At 42.2% G+C, this 21721-nt stretch overlaps 1 protein-coding gene across 8 annotated transcripts in view; it reads right to left on the bottom strand.

The window, feature by feature from the left end:
• The window catches only part of RASA1 (RAS p21 protein activator 1), a 127584-nt gene extending 107138 nt beyond the window's left edge, over window positions 1-20446 (bottom strand). For 4 of the 8 annotated variants that reach the window (XM_089679629.1, XM_089679632.1, XM_089679630.1 and 1 more), the window contains exon 1: window positions 19951-20445. In XM_089679629.1, the coding sequence (XP_089535755.1) occupies window positions 19951-20195 (245 nt within the window). In that variant the 5' untranslated portion in view covers window positions 20196-20445. Of the gene's footprint in view, window positions 1-19950 lie in introns of all 8 variants that reach the window. The other 4 variants (XM_089679633.1, XM_089679634.1, XM_089679628.1 and 1 more) reach the window with 3 other exon arrangements.
• Between the last annotated feature and the right edge of the window lie 1275 nt (window positions 20447-21721).

Raw genomic sequence — 21721 nt, 5'->3', positions numbered from 1 at the left:
CTCTCCCCTCTTCCTAATCTAGGAGTGTGCACATTTTTTAAAAAACTACTTGTCCAAGGGACTAAATCGGTGTCCCAGTCTACTTGCCCCTCATGACAATCTACTTGTCCAGATAAAAAAAAAAAGTTTTTTGTAACCAAAACCGTATTTAAAATCGGAGCTGATATTAGGAATGTTTTAAAAACAAAAAGGGTTTTTTATGGTGACTTAAACGTGTAATATTTTTAACATTGTGCCGTTTATCTCCTCCTCCCCTCCCTGCCTGTCTCCAGCACCACACTGGAGGACTAGCAGAAAGACCTTGCAGTGTAATGAGTACTGATTGTGTGCTTGTCAGAAAAGGGGAGTGTCCGGCTTATCCTTTATCCCTTTTGCTGACAGCCATTTTTGTGTTTTTTTGCACAAGATTAAAAAAAACATTTTAGGCCTGAAGATTGCACAAAACCCCCAAACATGATATATGTTCTGAAAACAGAGACCCTAGAGAATAAAATAGTGGTAGTTCCAATTTTTTTATGTCGCATGATATTACCGCAAAATTTCAGTAAAAAATACAAGTTAGTTAATATTAGGACACAAAAAAAAGCAATAAATTACCCAATTTTTTGTAATATAAAAGATGAGGTTGCAGCTAATAAATAGATATCCACTTGTCAAACCTTAAATTTACGTGCACTCATGAAATGGCGAACTTCAGTACCCTATATTTTCTATAGGTGATGCTTTTAAAGCCCCTTCTAGGTCATCAGTATAGTGTTACGGAGGAGGTCTGGTGCTAGAATTATTGCTCTCATTCTGGTGTGCGCAGCGATATGCAACGTGTAACGCAATCAACGTTTTCATGCATAGACACCCTAGCGTGTGCGTTTACATTTGTATGTGCGGGGATGTTATGTGCTTGGGTGTAACTTTAATTTTTTACAATTAAAAAAACAAAAACAAAAAAAAAAACCAAAACTTTTTTTTAACTTAAAATTTTTATTTTCCCATATAGGTTCTTAATGTGATGATTTTTGGTGACAGGATCTCTTTGAGACATCCAAGGTCTAAAAGACCCTGCATGTCTCCCCTCTGCTCCCGTGAATGCAATGCAGTGCACACCCCACTGCAATACATTCTTTCCCGGCCTTGGTTGCCGGGAATATTTCAACGGGGACCCGGAAGTGACATCATAAAGTCACTTCCGGGTTAGGACAACTACTCTCCTCCCTCCCCTGTAGCCGCCGGTGGTGAGCCGGTCCCAGGCCCGCAGATGGGCAAGCTGAGCCCGGGAGACAGTGGGTGGGAGGAGCCCATTGGTGAGCCCTGCTGCTTTCCCGCAGCAAGGCTGAAGGTAGGAAAAAAAAACGACATGCCCGAAGCTTGGAATTATATGTCCCAGGCATCAGACGATAGGAATTCAACAGCCCTGTAATCTCACAGGAGACTCAGGCAGCAGCAGCTGTTAGTCAAATCCTGAGAGGAGGGAGCGTGGTTGTGGTCAAGCCACACAGCCCAGTTTGGTAGCGTACCCTCACATGTGCACCCCCCCCATAGCACACAGCTTGCTAAGGAGGCACACTCAGGAGAGAAGAAGCAGACAAGAAGACATGGCGCCTCTCTGCAATTCTGCAGCACAGAGCAGGTAAGTATACCCTCTTATTTATTTTAAAGCAAAAAATGTTTGATGTTATTATCAATTTAAGTTGAGTTGACAAGGGCACAAATTAGTTTTTGTGCACCACAGCTGAGCCACGGTGCATAGAAATGAATGGAATGTCACTTTGTGACAAAAGAGGGGAAACCAAGGTGACGGACATACCCCAAAGCCTGCCCAGCACGGATGAAAACGTTTCCTCTTTGGGTAGCATAAACCCAGCTTAAAAAAAAAACCCAGTAAAGCATAAACGTTTGCAAAATAAATATAAAAAGGTATACATCATACCCAAGGTTTTAGGAAAGTGTTTTAGAAAAGATATTTAAACCTGTCCCCGACATTACCTAGAGCCAAATACATGGTTTGCATTTGTGGATTTCCTCCCTGGAATACAAGTTGGGCAATCAATGCCTAAACAAGCACCACTTGCGAGGCCCGAGGACAGGCCCGAGAACCACTTCTTGAGCAGAAAGCAAAAGAAATACAAACATTCGTAATCATAATGTGAACTTTTAAACTAAGCAAACTTCAAAAATAAGGAACCAGGCTTTTTTTCTTTTTACTAGCATACTTTTGAAGCCACATCCTCAGCATTGCTTCAATTATCTAATTATTTTGAAGCAGAACAAGTTGAATACGGAGATTAAGCAGACCTTTGGTTAGTTGGTGACAGTGGTTAATTTGAGCAGTATTCAGCAATTAAAAGAAAGAAAAGCATGAACTCAATATCCTCAGGAAACTCCTCACTGTACACATTGACAAAAAAAACAGGATATACGTAGTAGTTGAAATTAAGATAGAAACCAGCTTATAGTGTTTTATCACTATATGCAAGCAAAAAAAGAAAAGAAATATAAAACTTTAATCAGCGGCTCCTTGCCAGAAAAAAGAAAAGTATTAAATATTACAATCATCTGCTTTAGCAAATTATATTTAGTTTTTTTTTATGTCTACTTTGTATTTAATTTCCAGTAGTGGTGCACCGAAATGAAAATTCTGGTTCCAAAACTAAAAATTCAGGATGCACTTGGCCGAAAACCAAAATGGACAGTTTTTAAAAATTAATATAATTTTTCAAACACAATTTCTTTGGAAAAAAATACACTTTAATGATTGAAAAAAAAAACAAAAAATAAAAACCACAAAACATATACCCCAATTTTTTGTAAAATATGAAAGATATTATGCCGAGTAAATACAGTATCTCACAGAAGTGAGTACACCCCTCACATTTTTGTAAATATTTTATTCTATCTTTTCATGTGACAACACTGAAGAAATGACACTTTGCTACGATATAAAGTAGTGAGTGTACAGCTTGTATAACAGTGTAAATTTGCTGTCCCCTCAAAATAACAACACAGCCATTAATGTCTAAACCGCTGGCAACAAAAGTGAGTACACCCCTAAGTGAAAATGTCCAAATTGGGCCCAAAGTGTCAATATTTTGAGTGGCCACCATTATTTTCCAGCACTGCCGTAACCCTCTTGGGCATTTAGTTCACCAGAGCTTCACAGGTTGCCACTGGAGTCCTCTTCCACTCCTCCATGATGACATCACGGAGCTGGTGGATGTTAGAGACCTTGAGCTCCTCCACCTTCCATTTGAGGATGCCCCACAGATGCGCAATAGGGTTTAGGTCTGGAGACATGCTTGGCCAGTCCATCACCTTTACCCTCAGCTTCTTTAGCAAGACAGTGGTCATCTTAGAGGTGTGTTTGGGGTCGTTATGTTGGAATAAGTCTCCGAAGGGAAGGGATCATGTTCTGATTCAGTATGTCACAGTACATGTTGGTATTCATGGTTCCCTCAATGAACTAGCTCCCCAGTGCCGGCAGCACTCATGCAGCCCCAGACCCTGACACTCCCATCCCAACGAAATAAGTTTATCTTGGTTTCATCAGACCACAGAATATGGTTCCAGTAATCCATGTCCTTATTCTGCTTGTCTTCAGCAAACTGATTGCGGGCTTTCTTGTGCATCATCTTTAGAAGAGGCTTCCTTTTCGGACGACAGCTATGCAGAGCAATTTGATGCAATGTGCGGCGTATGGTCTGAGCACTGACAGGCTGACCCCCCACCCCTTCAACCTCTGCAGCAATGCTGGCAGCACTCATATGTCTATTTCCCAAAGACAACCTCTGGATTTGACGCTGAGCACGTGCACTCAACTTCTTTGGTTGATCATGGAAAGGCCTGTTCTGAGTGGAACCTGTCCTGTTAAACCACTGTATGGTCTTGACCACCTTGCTGCAGCTCAGTTTCAGGGTCTTGGCAATCTTCTTATAGCCTAAGCCATCTTTATGTAGAGCAACAATTCTTTCTTTCAGATCCTCAGAGTTCTTTGCCATGAGAGCGATAACACCAAATTTCACACAGCTGCTCCCCATTCACACCTGAGACCTTGTAACACGAACGAGTCACATGACACTGGGGAGGGAAAATTGCTAATTGGGCCCAATTTGGACATTTTCACTTAGGGGTGTACTCACTTTTGTTGCCAGACATTAATGGCTGTGTGTTGAGTAATTTTGAAGGGACAGAAATTTTACACTATTATACAAGCTGTACACTCACTACTTTACATTGTAACAAAGTGTAATTTCTTCAGTGTTGTCACATGAAAAGATATAGTAAAATATTTACAAAAATGTACTCACTTCTGTGAGATACTGTAGATACCCAACATGTCATGCTTTAAAATTTTGCACGCTCATGGTATGGCGTCAAACTAAAAATCTCCATGGGTGACGTTTTAAAAATTTCTACAGGTCACCAGTTTAAAGTTACAGAGGAGGACTAGTGCTAGAATTATTGCTCTTGCTCTGACGTTGGTGATACCTTGTGTGGTTTGAACACCATTTACATATGTAGGCGTGACCTATGTATGTGTTCACCACTATGTGTGAGTGCGGGGGGACGGGGGCACTGTAAACTTTTTTTTTTCTCTCTTTTTGCACTGTCCCTTTGAATTTTTTTTTTTAATCACGGTTATTCCTATCACAAGGAATGCGTTCATCCCTTGTGATAGAAATAAGCAGTGACAGGTCAATAAGACCCCACATCTCTCCTTTACAGTGTAAAGCATTAGATCAAAAAAAAGCATTGATCTAGTGCTTTAAAAAAAAAAAAAAAAAAAGCCTTGTTTACAAGGTGCCAGAACCGGAAGTGACATCTCCCCGGTCCTCCAAGGGCATAGAGACGAGTGGAGGCCATCTTTCCTTCACTTAGCTTTATGCAACACCGGGATCGTTCGCTCGGTGTTCTCAGCCTGGTGGGAGAGCGGCATGGGGTGGGGTTATTTTCAGCACCTGTATCGATGCTTATTTTCATATCAGCCAAAGGCCAATAGGGGTGTTTTCGACTGAAACGTTTTGGCCACCGAAATTTGAGTGAACTCCCTAATTTCCAACCAACTGCAAATTGATATTTGTAAACTTTCTTTGTGATGAACCCCACACATTTACTTTCTTTGACACGTATTCACTGTTTCATGTGAGTAGGCACTCCTGTGTCACAAAATTCACAAAGCCTGCCTTCTGAATTACAGTGATGCTGGGAGGAGTTTCAGGAGACAGAGTCAGTACAGGAATCATAGCTTGCAGGCAGCAAGGTACCATGGGATATGTAGTCCTTAGAAATTTCAAGTAAACAGCAGAGGAGAAGCTGCAAAGCATGTAGGTAAATCCAGGAAGTTGAAAAGAGATGGTCAGCAGACCAGCAGCATTCAACATGAAAGGAGGTTTTTCAAGTAAGTATTGTAATGGTTGTGGCACATGAAAGCTGTAGGCGACATCCATCTTGTTCTGGTCTCAGCCTTTTCTGTCATGAGAAGAGGCATAACCCAGTGATCTTATCCCCTACCTCCTCCTGCAATGCATAGAATTCAAAGCCTTAACTTTTTAACACTTCAAAAGAGCTTGTTAACTCAACTTAGGGTCAGCAGACACCAGTACACAAGCCTTTGCCACAGCTGTAAATAAGTAACTGAAGTCCTGGCAGGATGCCTGTTAGATTCTAGTGACGATAAAAAAAAAAAAAAAAAAACTCTACAGAACACGTCCCTCTGACCTATCACAAAATCCTTCAGTTCTGTCACCCACAGTTTGTAGGGCAATTAAAACACCAGGAACACATATAGCGCGCCATAAAATGGGGATTGTAAAGCAGTCAGGCTTGCAGTGACCTTTTGGCGACCCCGACTTCCCAACTCAATATTTCAGAACTACACGCAATTCATAAAATCAAACAGGACCAAGACACATCAATATTAAATATATATTTGAATGAGGAATATCATACCGAACAAATCAAGATCATACATGGCTAGGATATAGCATACAGAAGGTTAGGTAGCAGTCAGATAGCTCTGGGGTGACAGGTCCATCCGAAATACTCTGTTTAGTATCCTTGGGCACGAAATATAATGCTGAACAATAACCTACCAGTTTCCAGAATGCAACTAGTACATATTGGAAGACATTAATACTAATAAAATGTTGAGTGTAAGGGACAACCATGAGATCGTCAAACACGGTGACAACCCCATGGCCACTCTGCAGCAGCTTAATTGGTCAGATGGTCTCCGTCAACACCCTCTTTGATACCACAGAAAAAGGGACTGGCGGGACATTTTGTCAAGCTCTCATGTACCATCAACCAAATCTGTAAAGTTATGAGAGCCGACATCTTGCTCACCTTTGACTAAACTCTGCTAAGGCTTTGCAAGTATATATTTATTGTCACTTCTTGTCTTGCTGCTACTTGTTCTCTGTTACTTTGTAATATCTGTTTTTGTAAATATTTTATCTGCACCTTTTTGACCTTTTTATTATTAAACCCTATTCTGAAAAGTGTTGAAATTGCCTGTAAATGTGCTAATACAAACTAAAAGAATCTGTCTCTTGAAGAGTGCTACTGTATTAGAAATCTCTGAACATTTTATTCTAAAATCATAGTAGTTATTGCTAAGATTGTGAGTTTTCTCCTCGGTAAAAAGATGCTGGCGGTGGCAGCTTAACCACTTCACGCCCGGACACTTTTACCCCCTTCCTATCCAGGCCAATTTTCAGCTTTCAGCACTATCCCAGTTTGAATGACAATTGCGCGGTCATGAAACACTGTACCCATATGAATTTTTTAGCTTTTTTTGAGACAAAGTTTTATTTTGGTGGTATTTATTCACCACTGGGATTTTTAATTTTTTTTGCTATATAAATGAAAGCCCAAAAATCTTTTTAAAAAGTGTTTCATCTTATAAAATTTTGCAAATAAATATTTCATCATAAATCTTGCCCAAAATGTATTCAGTTATCTTTTTAGTAAAAAAAAAAATACAAAAATAACCCAAATTAGTTTATAACCAAAAATTATAATTTTAAATTTTTTTTTACGTACTGTCACCCTAGCAGTACAGTGTCACCATGTATTACTTGTGGGGGGTGATGAAGATTTTTTTTTTTTTACACCGATTGCTTTTACACCCATAAAGCCTGTAAAAGCAATAATTTCTCGTTCTCTCTGGCTGCATTCTTGCAGCCATTGAGAAATACTGTGTGAGCTGTGATTGGTCACAGCTTGCCACATGGTACAAGGCTGTTGTGAATAGCCTTGTACCATGTGACCTCTGTGATCATTGACAGATTTCACACGTAGTAATCAATGATGTCAGAAGTGACATTTTTCTTACTACTCTGCTGTGATCACTGATTGGCCAATCAGTGATCACATTATTGGACCTCACACAGAGGTCCCGTACGACGATCGGTGTTCCACTGTGTCCGGAGACACAGTGGGCACCGGATCGCGGTGCTGTGCGCTCCCAGGGAGCGCACACAAGCAGGGGGCGGGGAGGCCATTTATAACTGGCAACCCAACCCTGCACTGCCACCGTCCGGCTGTTTATATACAATGGCCGGACGAGAGGTGGTTAAAAATGTATTACTTAATTAACTTAACCCAGTGACAATCACTCTCAGGCTGCTGGCACCTAGATCTTGGTCCTGCAAGCTGGAACATCTTTTTGCAGGGTGCAGCTGAGAGTGGCATTTTTACATTTTTTTTTGGTGAGATTGGCCAGTCCACATTGGCCTCTGCATTCATCACAGGTATATATTGGATTGCCAAATATAACTACTTTATGTATTACTATTACAATGCTGAGACCATAGAACTCCTTAAAAAAAAAAAAAAAGTTGACCACAGAGAAGTGGTCCTAAAGGTACGAAATTTACCTTAATGCATTCCCTGCATTACTGTAAAATAAAATAAAATAAATAAAATGCCAGTATTTGTATTGCCTCTTTTACCCCCCTCATAGTCCTTTCTTGATCCAGTGCTGTGCATCTGCAGCGGCACTGATCTCTCTCTCTCTCAGGACACAGAGACATTGACTCCTGTTGCTGTCAACCAAATTCTATGAGGGATCAGGGGAGAGTCATGCTGCGAGTGTTTATGGACACAAAAACCCTGGCTGGGGAGCAAGTCTGCAGGTGTTAAACCATAGAAAGCGGCTTGCTAAAGTGGCACATATAGTATGGGGAGGAGCCAAGAGTGCTGACGGAGACCTCAGAAGAGGAGGTTCTGGGCTGCTCTTTGCAATACCATAGTATACTATGTTTATTAGATTTGGAAAAAAAACCAAAAACTTTTTAATCACTTTAACCGCCTCCCGCCCGCCATATAGTACGACGGCGCAAGCCGGTTCTCTCGTTCTGGGAGGACGTCATATGATGTCCTCACATTCTAAGCCCACAGCGCGGCGATCGGCAGTGCGCTGTGTCCCTCGGACACAGCGGATCACTGATCAACGGAAAGAGCCGAAGATGTCGGCTCGGTGATGTGATCAGCTGTGTCCAATCACAGCTGATCGCATGTAAATAGGGAAATGCCAGTTATTGGCATTTCTCTCCTCACGAGCTGTCACGCTGACAGAGGAGAGCCGGTAATCTGCATTCCTCAGAGGGGACATGTACACTGATCATAAGGCATTGATGATCAGTGTGCCCTGATGATCTGTGTAGCCCCAGCAGTGCCACCTGTCAATGTCCATCAGTGCCAGCTGTCAGTGCTCATCCATGCCACCTGCCAGTGCCCATCAGTGCCACATCAATGCCACATTTCAGTGCTTACCACTGCACATCAATGCCACATATCAGTGCCCATCTGAGCTGCCTTTCAGTGTCACCCATCAGTGCCACCTATCAATGCCAGTCAGTGCCACCTATCAGTGCTGCCAATCAGTGCCACCTAACAGTGCCTGTCAGTGCCACCTAACAGTGCCATATATGAGTGCTGCCTTTCAGTGCCACCTACCAGTGCCTCATCATCAGTGCCCATCAGTGCCACCTATCAGTGCCCATCACTGCAGCCTCATTAGCGCACATCAGTGAAGGAGAAAAATCACTTATTTACAAAATTTTATAACAAAAACGAAGAAAATGTTTTTTTTATTTTCAAAATTTTCAGTGGTTTTTGGTTTGTTTAGCAAAAAAAACCCAGAGGTGATTAAATACCACCAAAATAAAGCTCTGTCACAAAAAAAATGATAAAAATGTCATATGGGTACTGTGTTGCATGACCGCGCAATTGTCATTCAAAGTGCAACAGCGCTGAAAGCTGGAAATTGGCCTGGGCAGGAAGGGGGTATAAGTTCCCTGTAGACTAGTGGTTAAACTAGAGTTATATAACAATATAGGGATAATGTAATGGATCTACCTCACAAAAGATCCGCAATTATGCAAAGGAATTTGATTATTATTATTATACAGGATTTATATAGCGTCATCAGTTTGTGCAGCACTTTACAATATAAAGGGTGACAGTACAAGTACAATACAGCTCAACACAGAAGGAATAGGAGGGCCCTATTCATGTCATTTAAAGACATTAGGACCATTGCCTGAGCCTGTGGAATTTGACACAAGAACAGCCAAAAGCATCTATGGGTACACCAAAGTAAACCTGTGAGGACAGAACATCCTCCCATCCTCCTAGAACAAACACGAATCATTCAGAGCATTGCTCAGCCATTCAAAAGTAGCCTTGTATTGTATGAACACAAAGTTTCCTCCGATTGGCTGAGTTGGAGATTGTGATGTCATCTGCCTGTTTCTCTGCCTCGTTTATTCATACGAAACAAAGCTGCCTGCGAATGGCTGAGCAGCACTCAGCCAGACTTGATTTTGCTGCAGTGGCAGGACAGAAAGTTCCTGTCCCACTGTCTGAACACAGCACTATATACATACGGTGTGCATATACATGTTTGTGAACAGTTGAGAGCAATAATGAGGTTTGGCTACCAGGTACAGCGTGGACCCTAGGAATGGGGAGTTTATCTCATACAAAGCTCTACAATACCTCCACGCTCCAAAATAGAAATTATTAGCCTCTTGCCGATTGTGTAACGCAGATGCAGCACAAGAAAAGTGGGATTTAATGTCCAGCCACTGAACATACACATCGAGTGGCTCAAGATTTTGTGCTGAGAGCATGCTCACAGCCAATGACAGAGTTGTCTCCAACTGCTCTTGGTAACGATTTCTAATGGGAGACAAATAGTCAGGCTTACAATCATGTGACCACAGTGAGAGCCAATCACAGCGGTTGCGGCACCTCTGAAGGCCTACTTATAGGGCAACTGGGAGGTAGCATGAACAGGTTAAGAGTATGAGAAAATATCGGGTTTTTTTTCTCCATGTCAGTCAAACTCTGGAGACTCTCACAGCAGCCACGTGAGGAACCCTGGTGACATACACCACTTACAAGTCTGCCAGCGCCTAACTAATTATGTAACTTTTTTTAACAGTTTATTTTTTTTTTTTACATTCTTATAATATAGACAATAGAATCACTGCCACTATACAATCATTTAATACATTCAGATGTAATAAAAAAAAAACCAAAAAAAAAAAAAACAAAGCATCCAGCGGATGTTTCCAAAGTGTTACTTTCACTATATTTTGGAAATAAATTAGTAAATTATAAATCTTAAATGACGTCATCTCCTTCTGAACAAGAGGGAAAAAAAAAAAAAAAAAAAGCAAGATCACTTTGGTACACTAAAAGCTTGATCCATTAGTTGTGGGCGCAAAGTAAAAAGAAGAGTACATTAAATGACTTCTAGTGGTAATTTGTGGTATAAAACCACATCCTGTCAACAGCAATACGAAAGCCATATTTCCTGCAAAGTACACCATCATAACTACCATATAAAATGGCACCAAAATTCAAAGCTGTATTAAAAAAAATACATATGGTAACGTTTGTCTTAAAGCATAACTCCACTTATTTTAATTTTTTTTTTTTTTTATACTATGCAGTGGGGCTGTATATTTACTGGTGCCTCACAGAAAGGTACCGATTGCTACTTGCAATCAGGAGCTGTCCGATCATGTGACCGCTGTGACATCCAGACCCTAAACTCCACCCTGCCTCTAGGTGTCACAAACCCCTTAAAGGCCTGGGAGACGCCAGCACAAAAGGGGTTAAAACAAAAAAGAAAACACACAGCATGGACTGCTCTTCCAAATGGAGCTTCCGCTCTCTGTCACTTGACCACTGTCTACATCACCAGCTCTGCCCCTTACGTGTTACACTACCAGGCGTGGCTTCATCAGAGGAAGAGCTGCCATATTGGGTCTAGATCATATGACGTCCTCCCAGGATTTACCGCGCTGTGGTCCATCACCTGCTGTGTCCGCCGAATAGAGCGGATTGCAGACTGTTGTACCGGCCTGCTGCCAGTACCATGTGATCGCTGTGACCAAAGACAGCAAATCACATGGCAATTGTACACAATGAATGGCTTCCATTTGCTGAGTACTGTTGTGTTGAGCACCGTGATTGATCACAGTGATCACATGGTACAGATAGGGCTAATTACAGCACATCTGTATCATGTGACTACTTGTGGCCAATCACAGCTTCACAATAGTAATAGCATAGTATTCGTATGCTTACTTATAACAGCGATTTTCACTGTTTAGATATCAATATGGAAAAAAAAAATCATGATCACCTTCTCAGTAGTACAGTGTCACTATGGTAAAGCTGTATTGTTCTGGTCACCGTAAGAAAAAAAAATTGAAAAATCATACTAGACATTGTCCCTGATCACCACCACACCAGTTACTAGGGATGCACCGGCGGCCGAAACACATCAGCCGAAAACAGCCCTGTCAGCATTTTGCCGATTGGAAAAAGTGAGCAGATACAGGAGCCAATATTTGTGGCCCAAGAGACCTGGGCCCCAATCAGGGGCGAACTTACTATTTGGCTGGGGGGTTTGGGGGGGCTGTGTGTACTGCAGGTGGAGGGGGGGGAGAGGGGCCAGCGGAGAAAGGCAGGAGAGGAGGTAAGCAGTGTATAGAGTGAGGGAGCAGTATAAAGACAGGCTCTCTTGCCGCCGCTGTCATGCATTGCTTACCTTTTTTTCCTCACTTAATAGCTCCCCACTGCTAAAGTAAACAAAGGGGTGGGCTCATTCAGTGACATTACCCAGTGAATCCACCCTTTTGTTTACTTTAGGGGGGGTGCAGTGGCGGCAGATGACAGCTCTTTCTCGGAGAAAAAAGTGAAGAAAACAAAAAGCCGGCAATTTCATTTAAAACCAGCAATGACATTTGGCAGCAGCAAGTGAGGGAGCCTGTCTGCATACACTGCTCCTCTCATACCTCCTTCCTCGCACACACTCCCACCCCCTCCCCTTCAGAGAGGATCTGTCACTCATATGCCCCCACATACGCAGACATACATTAAAATATGGGGTGGGCTTCCATACATAAAAAATGGCAATTGTGCTACACATGCTACATATCAACGAGCACGCCAGTGTGAGATCAATACTTTTAGCACCAGAGCTCATGGGTAACACTAAATTGATGACCTTTAGGGGCTTTTAAAGCATCACCTATGGAAAATATAAAATTTAAAATATAGGGTATTGACAATTTCCGCTGTCTCTTGGGTTGACACAATTTTAATGTTTGACATGTTGGGTATCTACCTACTCTGTGCAACTTTATCTTTTATATTTTACCATATAAATTGGGTAAATTGTGTTTGTGTGGCTTTAATGTATTTTTTTCTGAAATTTTGCATTTTACAAACCACTGCACTAATATCAAGTAACATAAAAAATTGGAACTAATACAAATGTATTCTCTATGGTGTCTACTTTCACAAAATATATCATGTTTGGTGATTTTAAGTCATCTTCAGGCCTAAAATTATTTTTTAATCATGTAAACCAAAAGTGGTAAAAAAACTGTAAAAATGGCTTTGGGACACAAGTGGTTAAATGGATGTAAAAAAGCTGATGAAAAACTGATCCGTTTTTTAACAAAAACATTGGATTGTATTTTTTAAATTTATATTCATTTAAATTGATATTAATTATAAAATCGAATACATACAATTATATTTTTTAAAAACTGTCTATTTCGGTTTTCAACCGAGCGCATCCTGAATTTTCGGTTTCAGTACCACTACCAGTTATATGAGGACTCTGTACCGCACTTGCCACAGTGTGTAAAAAAAAAAAAAAAAAAAAAAAAAAAAAAAAAAAAACTTTTTCTTTCATTTTCCAAAACATTACAACTTCAAAAAAAACTCACCATGCCTCTTAATACTTTGGACTGTCAACTTTCAGTTTGTTTTGTTTCTTTGTATGTATGGCATGCAAGGGTTGTTATCGACATGTGGTGAAAATTTCATGTCAATATCATGTCAATAGCACCTTTAGAAATATACAATGCTCACAAAAATTAAAGGATCACTTTGAAAACACATTAGATCTCAATTGGGAAAAATACCATACTGGAGATCTATACTGATATGGACTGGATGTGTTAGGAATGTAAGGATGCCCAATCGTTTGGTGGAAACGAAAATTATCAACCTACAGAGGACTGAATTCAAAGACACCCCAAAACTCAAAGTGAAAAAATGATGCAGCAGGCTAGTCCATTTCGCTGAAACTTCATTGCAGCAACTCAAGATGGCACTCGGTAGTTTGATAATGCTTGACAATGGCTGGCCATGCTCCTAATGAGACGATGGATGGTGTCTTGGGGTATTTCCTCCCAAGGCATCACTGAGCTCCTAGACAGTCTGAGGTGCAACCTGGCAGTGTCGAATGGACTGAAACATGATAACCCTGAGGTGTTCTATTGGATTTGGGTCAGGCGAGTGTGAGGGCCATTCAATGGTATCAATTCCTTCATCCTCCAGGAACTGCCTGCATACTCTCGCAACATGAGGCCGGGCATTGTCATGCACCAGCATAGGGTCTGACAATGGGTCCAAGGATTTCATCCCAATACCTAATGGCAGTCAGGGTGCCACTGTCTAGCCTGTAGAGGTCTGTGTGTTCTGCCATGGATATGCTTTCCCAGACCATCACTAAAACAGTCATGCTGAATGATGTTACAGGCAGCATACCATTCTCCACGGCTTTTCCAGACCCTTTCAAGTCTGTCACATGTGCTCAGGGTGAACCTGCTCTCATCTATGAAAAATACAGGGCGCCAGTGGCAGACGTGACAATTCTGGTGTTCAATGGCAAATGCCAATTGAGCTCTATGGTGCCAGGCAGTGAGCATAGGGCCCACTAGAGGATGTCGGGCCCTCAGGCCACCCTCATGAAGTCTGTTTCTAATTGTTTGGTCAGAGACATTCACATGGGAGACACAGCAAACCTTCTGGCAATGGCGCATATTGATGTGCCATCCTGGAGGAGTTGGACTGCCTGTGCAACCTTTGTAGGGTCCAGGTATCGCCTCATGCTACCAGTAGTGACACTGACACTAGCCAAATGCAAATCTAGTGAAAAACATCAGAAAAGATGAGTAGGGAAAAAATGTCAGTGGCCTCCACCTGTAAAACCATTCCTGGTTTGGGGGTCGTCTCATTGTTGCCCATCTAGTGCACCTGTTAATTTCATTAACAGCAAAGCAGATGAAACTGATTAACAACCCCCTCTGCTACTTAACTGACCAGATCAATATCCCAGGAGCTTAACTGACTTGATGCTATACTCTGAATAAAAAGTGTTCCTTTAATAATTTTGAACAGTGTATTTACTGAGAAAAATGGTGACTTGTTCAAAACTTATTTTACTGGCTGTATACCATAGTTTGTGGACTCTGTAACCTTCCTACAAACTAAATAATATACACTGATTTGGGTTATTTTAACCAAAGAAATGTAGCAGTATATATTTTGGTCTACAGAATGAACACTTGGTCAACAGAATTAAAGAAAAAACACGTTTTTGAAAATTTTTCGGTATTTTTTGCTTAGCAAAAAATGAAAAACCCAGTGGTGATTAAAAACTACCACAAGAAAGCTCTATTTGTGTGTACATCCAAATGTAATTTGGGTACAGTTGGGAACACATGCATAATCATGTGAGTTCCTGACCTGCAGGTAAAATTATCTACTGCTGCTTAGCAGATGCGAGGGGAGGGTGCAATAATTTCTAATGGAACCCATACGCAATGGCAAATGCTGAGCATTTTTGCATGTGGTTCCGTGCAGCTTTTTTTTGTTTAAATCGAAACTGAAGTTGTAAGAAACAGCAAGCAGGCAGGCTTTTGGGGCCAGTTCACATCAGAGCATGGTGCGGGAAACACGCATTCTACACGCATTTCCTGAACCACCCTTAAAATGTACTGCACTTGTGATATGCCATGTTAACCGAAAGAAACAATAAAAGGAAGGTTACAAATGCAGTGTGCGTGTTCCTGTGCGAGTCATAATGTGAACCAGCCCTTATTGTAGAAGATACATGCACTGTCTCTTCTGCAATAAAATGTCCCTACCTGCCTGCTCATATGTCCTCTCCGGTGCTGTAAACGGAGCTGCGCAGATCACATTACAGTGCCGATCTCCTAGTGACGTTATTACCAGCTCCTGCAAAGGACTGATGTCATCCTTAGGCCTGAAGACTAACTCAGAAGATGTCAGCGAGGGACTCTCTTGGACAGGTAAGTATTCACCCTTTAGTTCCGCTTTAAAAAGAGTTGTGGACTTATTCCCCGTGTTTCTTGCAGGTATAGCCGCCCATTCAAATTAAATGGGTTGCTCTACTGGCATCATGTGTGCGCAAACATGCACGTGCCACATGTATATATGAGAAACTACTCTTAAGAATGCAATTTTAACTTTCAAATTACCATTTTCACGCACAAATGTAAAATACTGACTTGCAACTCAGATTTCTGTATTTAATTGTACTCATTTATATGCAGTGTACATTTACATGCCTGTGTGTACAGGCACATTGAAAACAACGGGCTGCGTTTAGATCAGTGAAAGAAAACACCTGTATGCATACACGTGCGACTACTCTTAAACCAGCTATAGATGGATTGAATTGTGGCCGGCTCAGCAAGGAACGGCTGAGGTTCGATCCATCTATGAGCAGACTGGTTGTTCTGAAGTTGATGTATCAATCGACTCCAGTACAACAAGCCTGGGATTTTTTGCAAGTGCTACAGCCGCCAACAGTGATTGTTGTGTTCTGCTAGCAGGGAAGACTCTCCACCAGCAGAATACAATAGCGCTGTGGAAGAGATTCAGTCAGAGTTAATGGGGGAATAGAGCGATTTTCTTTCCTGCAACTCGTGGTGGCAGGAAAGAAAAATCAGATCAATGGCTTGCCTTAGGCCCCTTTCACACGGGGTGGATTCCATTCTGATCAACAGGTAATCGGCTCACAGATCCCCTACTAATCAGGGCACAGAGGGACAGGTCCATGTCACCTCCTTTTCTGCAGAAGAGACACAGCATACTCTGCTCTATGGGAGGCAGGAAGTGGACCCCTCCTTTCTGAATACACCCGGCTACCCTCCTAATCTGATCCACCTAAACAGAAGAGAACCAATCCCCTTCTATTTATTTTTAGCAAAACGGACCTGGAGGTAGGCAGATATAAACAGTCACAAGTTTGTTTACACCCACCTGTCCATAGGAATGCATGGACCTTCTGATCAGGTGTGCCTGAAAAACTTACAAGCGAACCTGATCAGACCTGCTGTGTGAAGGGGGCCATTCACACTAAACTGCACATCTGTGTGTTTTTTCTTTGTACACCTGCATGCATTTGATGCACGTTTCCATGCAGTTGGCATGCATTTTTCTATCTGCATTTCTACCCTGAGGTAATTTCCTTCTTTCTTTCCCTGGGCTTCTATGTGCACTGTGATGCATTGCAGTGTGTTTACATGTTTGTTTTTACACGTTTGTGGAGCGGAAAAATGCAACATGCTCTACTTTTTTTTTTGCTGCGCTTGTGTGAACTATGCTCATAGGATAGCTTCGATTTGAACTGTCTATGCAGTGCAGTAAAAAATGCATCCAACCGCACCTAGTGTAAAAAGGCCCTTAGAGCCGGTTCACATATATGCGAATTGGACGCATTTGAACCGCATTTAATTTGCATGACGTCAAATAACAATGATTTCTATTGTGCCTGTTAACATATACGTGGTGCAATCGGAGTGCAGATTCAGTACAATTGCAAGAGTCCCGACAGTTTTCGGAGCAGTGCGGTCCGGCTCAGGTGTAAATTCAGGCTCACTGACATCTATGGGAACACTTCTGAACGGCACATGTCATCAGTTGTGAACAGGATAAAATCCTGACCCGACCCATACCTGTCCTGAACAACTACTTTCTCAGCTGTGAAAATGAAGCTTCAATTCGCACTGCACATGTGTGAATCCAAACTTGGGGGTCAATTCACTAAGAGATAAATACTGCATGAATTTTGGAATTAAAATAACTTGTTTTTATCTCAAAAGTAGTCAACTCACTAAAAAACATGCCCAATGCGTTAAATATTTATGTTTTGCAATATTTAGCTTGTAAATTGTGTTATTTTTGGCATTGTTTTTAAAAAAAAAGTTTGTTTCTTGCAGGCTAGCACTGTAGCAGAGGACACACAGCAATATAGTGAAAATATAAAAACATTGTAGTGTGCTTTCATTCTCAAAATGATCTCCCTCTGATGAAATGTTACAATTTATTTTCATTCCTGAGCTCAGACCAGAACATTTTCACACTGATACACTGTATACTTTTCACTTCCTGGCCAGTGCAGAGTTCTTTTAATTGTTATTTTGTACTTTTCTAAAATAACCCCAGCAAACACCAGGTGATAAGGTCTCATGTACACTGCTGGCAGTTTTTTTTTTGCCAAAGTCCCTGAACTCAACTCAAAAAGTGCCTGTGTGTCCATGTACACTTAGGCTTTTACCAGAGTTTAGGGGAAGTTGAACGTTCCTCTCCTGAACGCCGAAGAATCACGTTCAGGAGAGGAATGGTTTGGCCAAAAAAATGCTAAGTAAGGTAAAAATGCATCTAAACGCTAGCCGCGTTTATTAATGTCAATGGAAAATACCCTGTTGCCAGGAGAGCTTAACATCTAGGGGGGTTCATATGGCGAGGCCTTATGAATGTGTTTTTTAGTGAATTGACTTTAGCCACTTGCCCTCCAGAGGATTTACCCCCCTTCCTGACCAGGCCATTTTTTCCTGGTAGGGCGCTGTGTTAATTTAACTGACAATTGCACGGTCATGCAACACTGCACCCAAATGAAATTTACGTCCTTTTTTCCCCACAAATATAGCTTTTTCGGTGGTATTTGAACGCCTGTGCAGATTTTTTTATTTTTTTTTAAAAGACTGACATTTTTGAGAAACAAAACAATATTTTTGACTTTTGCTATTAAACATGTCCAGTAAAACATTTTTTTTTAAAAAAAAATCTAATTTTGTCAGAAATTTAGGCCAAAATGTATTCTGCTACATGTCTCTGCAAAAAAAAATCCCAATACATGTAAATTAATTGGTTTACGTGAAAGTTATAGCGTCTACAAATGGTGGTATATATACTGGGTTTTTTTTTAATTTTTACTAGTAATGGCGGTGATCAGCGACTTATAGCGGGACTGCAGCGGGCATTCTGACACTGGGGGGAACTGACTTCTCTGACATCCCCAGTGACACCAATACAGTGATCAGTGCTAATAAAAAGCACGGACACTGTACTAATGGCACTGGGGTTAACATGTGGGGTGATAAAAGCGTTAACTGTGTGCTGTTTTACTGTGTGCTTTCAACTATAAGAACACTGCTTTGCATGGCTCTGCTGTTCACATCGATGCAAAGCAGTGTGCTGGAGCTGACAGGGGAGAGAACTGTATTGTTTACATACAGTTATTCCCACCGTCGGTAATCCTCGATCAGCAGGCTAGTAGTCACCATCCGGGACCTGCTGATTGACAGCCGAAGCCGCGAATAGCCACATGCGCCCCCTACCCGGAAATACAAAATCACACATATATACGAGATTTTGCGCACCTCTGCCACCCTGTAGCAGTATATCTGCTATAGACCCTCCTCAAACGCCTATGCAAATGATATTATGGACAGCACACAGTGCTGTTCACATTATCAAAACATGAAGCTTCAAAATTGACGTAACATGTGGAGTCTGAAGGAGATGACGCCTTTCAGCTCCTTCCATTCAAGTCTATGGAAACGTGCTGGAGTAAGTTTGTGGCTCATGTGCGGCACATGACATTACAGGTGTTTGTAGTGCGGTTTTAATGCCCCAAAAACGCACATATGAGGGAGTGATTTTAGTGCGTGTTAAATGCGAGTCAAACACATCTATTAATGTATGAACAAGCCCTAAGCCCTGGTTCAAAACAGTGCGGCTTTGAAATCGTGCTACTTCAGCGAGAATTTGAAGCTGCAAATCATTGCGATTTCTGCTTCTGTTTTCCCTGGGGCTTGCAACTTCATTTAACAGAAGTCAATGCAATTCACAATGAAATCGTTAAAAAAAAAATAGCGCAGGAACCCTTTTCAAAGTTGCTGCGACATGAGTCTCGGCGATTTGAACAGTTCCATCACCAGCAATGGGGTTGAATTGGAACTGTCAAAACGCAAGACAAATTACACCAGTGTGAACAGGGCTGAGGGTTGTTTATGTCACATTTGTGAAGGTGAATGGGATCGTGCCTGGAGTGGACTGTCTTGTACAATGACAGGACACGGTTCTAGAACATTGATCAGATCTGTGTATCAGCCCCCCATATCCTGGCCCAGCAGATGAGCCCCCTGTAGTAGATGTGTACTGCGTGCCGGTATGTGGGGAGCTCTGCCTACTGACAGCTGTCCATGTCCGGGCAGGGAGGAGGGGAGGCAGGCAGGGTGTGCCGGTCACACAATGTGTGTGGGGTGTGTGTGCAGTGTGTGCCCTGTGGCACGGGGGGGGGTACTCCTTGGTTGGGGTACTCACTGGTTGGTAGGGGGCGCACTGAGCGGAATCTCCACCTCCTCCTCCTCATACTCCGGTCCGTCCAGTGAGTCCGCTTCTTCCACCGGGCCCAGCACCAGGCCGTCGAAGGGTAAAGGCAGCGGCGGCAGCGGAGGGAAGGCGTCCGAGGCCTGGTGAGACAGCAGCGAGGCGCTGGTAGCCAGAAGTGCCCCCTCCCCTCCGCCGCCTCCTGTCAGCAGCCCAAGAGAGCCGGGAGCCGCCGACATCCCCGAACTCCAAACACACACGGTACAGAAGCGGGGGGGTGTCGCCGGCCAGGTGACCTCGCTCCGGCCGGCCGGTGTCGGCAGACTGGGGTCTTCCTCTCTCTCTCACACACACACCGAGCTGGCTGTGGGGAGGGGGCGGGGACCGCACGCGCCACACACCAGCCCCTCACGCGACGTTCTGTCTCGAGGCCCCGCGCGTCAGGCTCGAGCACGCACCCGCAGACCAGCCCGGGATTTGGACCGAGCACACAACTCTGGAGATGGAGATTTTTTTTCTCTCAATAACTTTATTGAGAACAAACTTTTCCAGCAGAGGAGTGTTCATGCAATGGAAACTTTCCATATAAACTGCTCAAAAAAAATTAAAGGAACACTTTGAAAACACATCAGATCTCAATGGGAAAAAATCTCATGCTGGATATTTATACTGATATGGACTGAGTAATGTGTTAGGAATGTAAGGATGCCCCATCGTTTGATGGAAATGAAAATGATCAACCTTTTCTGAAAGCAGAGGCCCTGGAGATGAAATGGTGGTTGTTACAATTTTTTATGTTGCAATATATTTGTGCAGCCTTTTATTAAATGGAAATGTTTGTGCACATAAACACATTAATATACCCAGATGTTTGGTAAAATATAGAAGATGATGTTGCACCAAACAAATAGATATCACACATGCTAAGATTTAACATTTTGCACGCCTGTGAGATGGTGACAAACTACGGTACCTAAAAATCTCCATAGGTGACACTTTAACCTCCCCAGCGGTATGATTATGTCAGTATTTCTGAGCGGTACATTTTTTTACATGGAAATATGTTGTTTTTTTTATTTTAGGCCTGTAATTTTTAGGAATAACTCACTGAAACCTGTCCGAACAAGAGTCTAGTTAACATCCCGGGTACGATAAAACTTGAAACACGAAATCATAAATTATAATATAATAAATAATCATAAAAAATATTACTATAATAATAAATTTAATTCAATATTATAATCAAACCAAAAACACTGAAATTTGAAATATAGCGCCAAGTTCGCACATCGTTGAGCTCAGTCGCAGAATTGTTTTCAGTGTCTGATGACGAATTTCCCCACGAATCATTATCACTCAATTCTGCAAGTGGTTCTGATTTACTATCGCTGTTCTCTAGCCGGTCTAAAACTGCTTTTGACCTTTTTGGACGCTTTTTGGACGCTATGGACATTTCTCAGTTTCCAGGCAGAAAGAACAGTAAAAATGCAGGCAGGGAACAGGACAAAGCACTAGGGACAAAATGTATGTGAAATGCTTTGAAACAGCAATGTTTTACTATGTGATTTTAGTGTATTAGTGATTGTCAGTTTTTAATATTTTCAAATTTTCCGCCAGTTCCGTCCCCGTATGTCTCGACACTCGCAGGGACCGGAACACGAAAGACGGATGCCGGCACGGCCGGAGGAGATGGCCGGGGACACTGCAGGGGACACATTGCGGGAGCGCTGGACAAGGTAAGTGCTGCAGGGAATCCCTGAGCAAC

This window comes from Staurois parvus, unplaced genomic scaffold, assembly GCF_062004578.1.
Source record: "Staurois parvus isolate SC_StPar_1 unplaced genomic scaffold, SC_StPar_1.0 ptg000229l, whole genome shotgun sequence".
Lineage (NCBI taxonomy): Eukaryota > Metazoa > Chordata > Amphibia > Anura > Ranidae > Staurois > Staurois parvus.
This window is presented reverse-complemented; position numbering and strand designations above follow the sequence as displayed.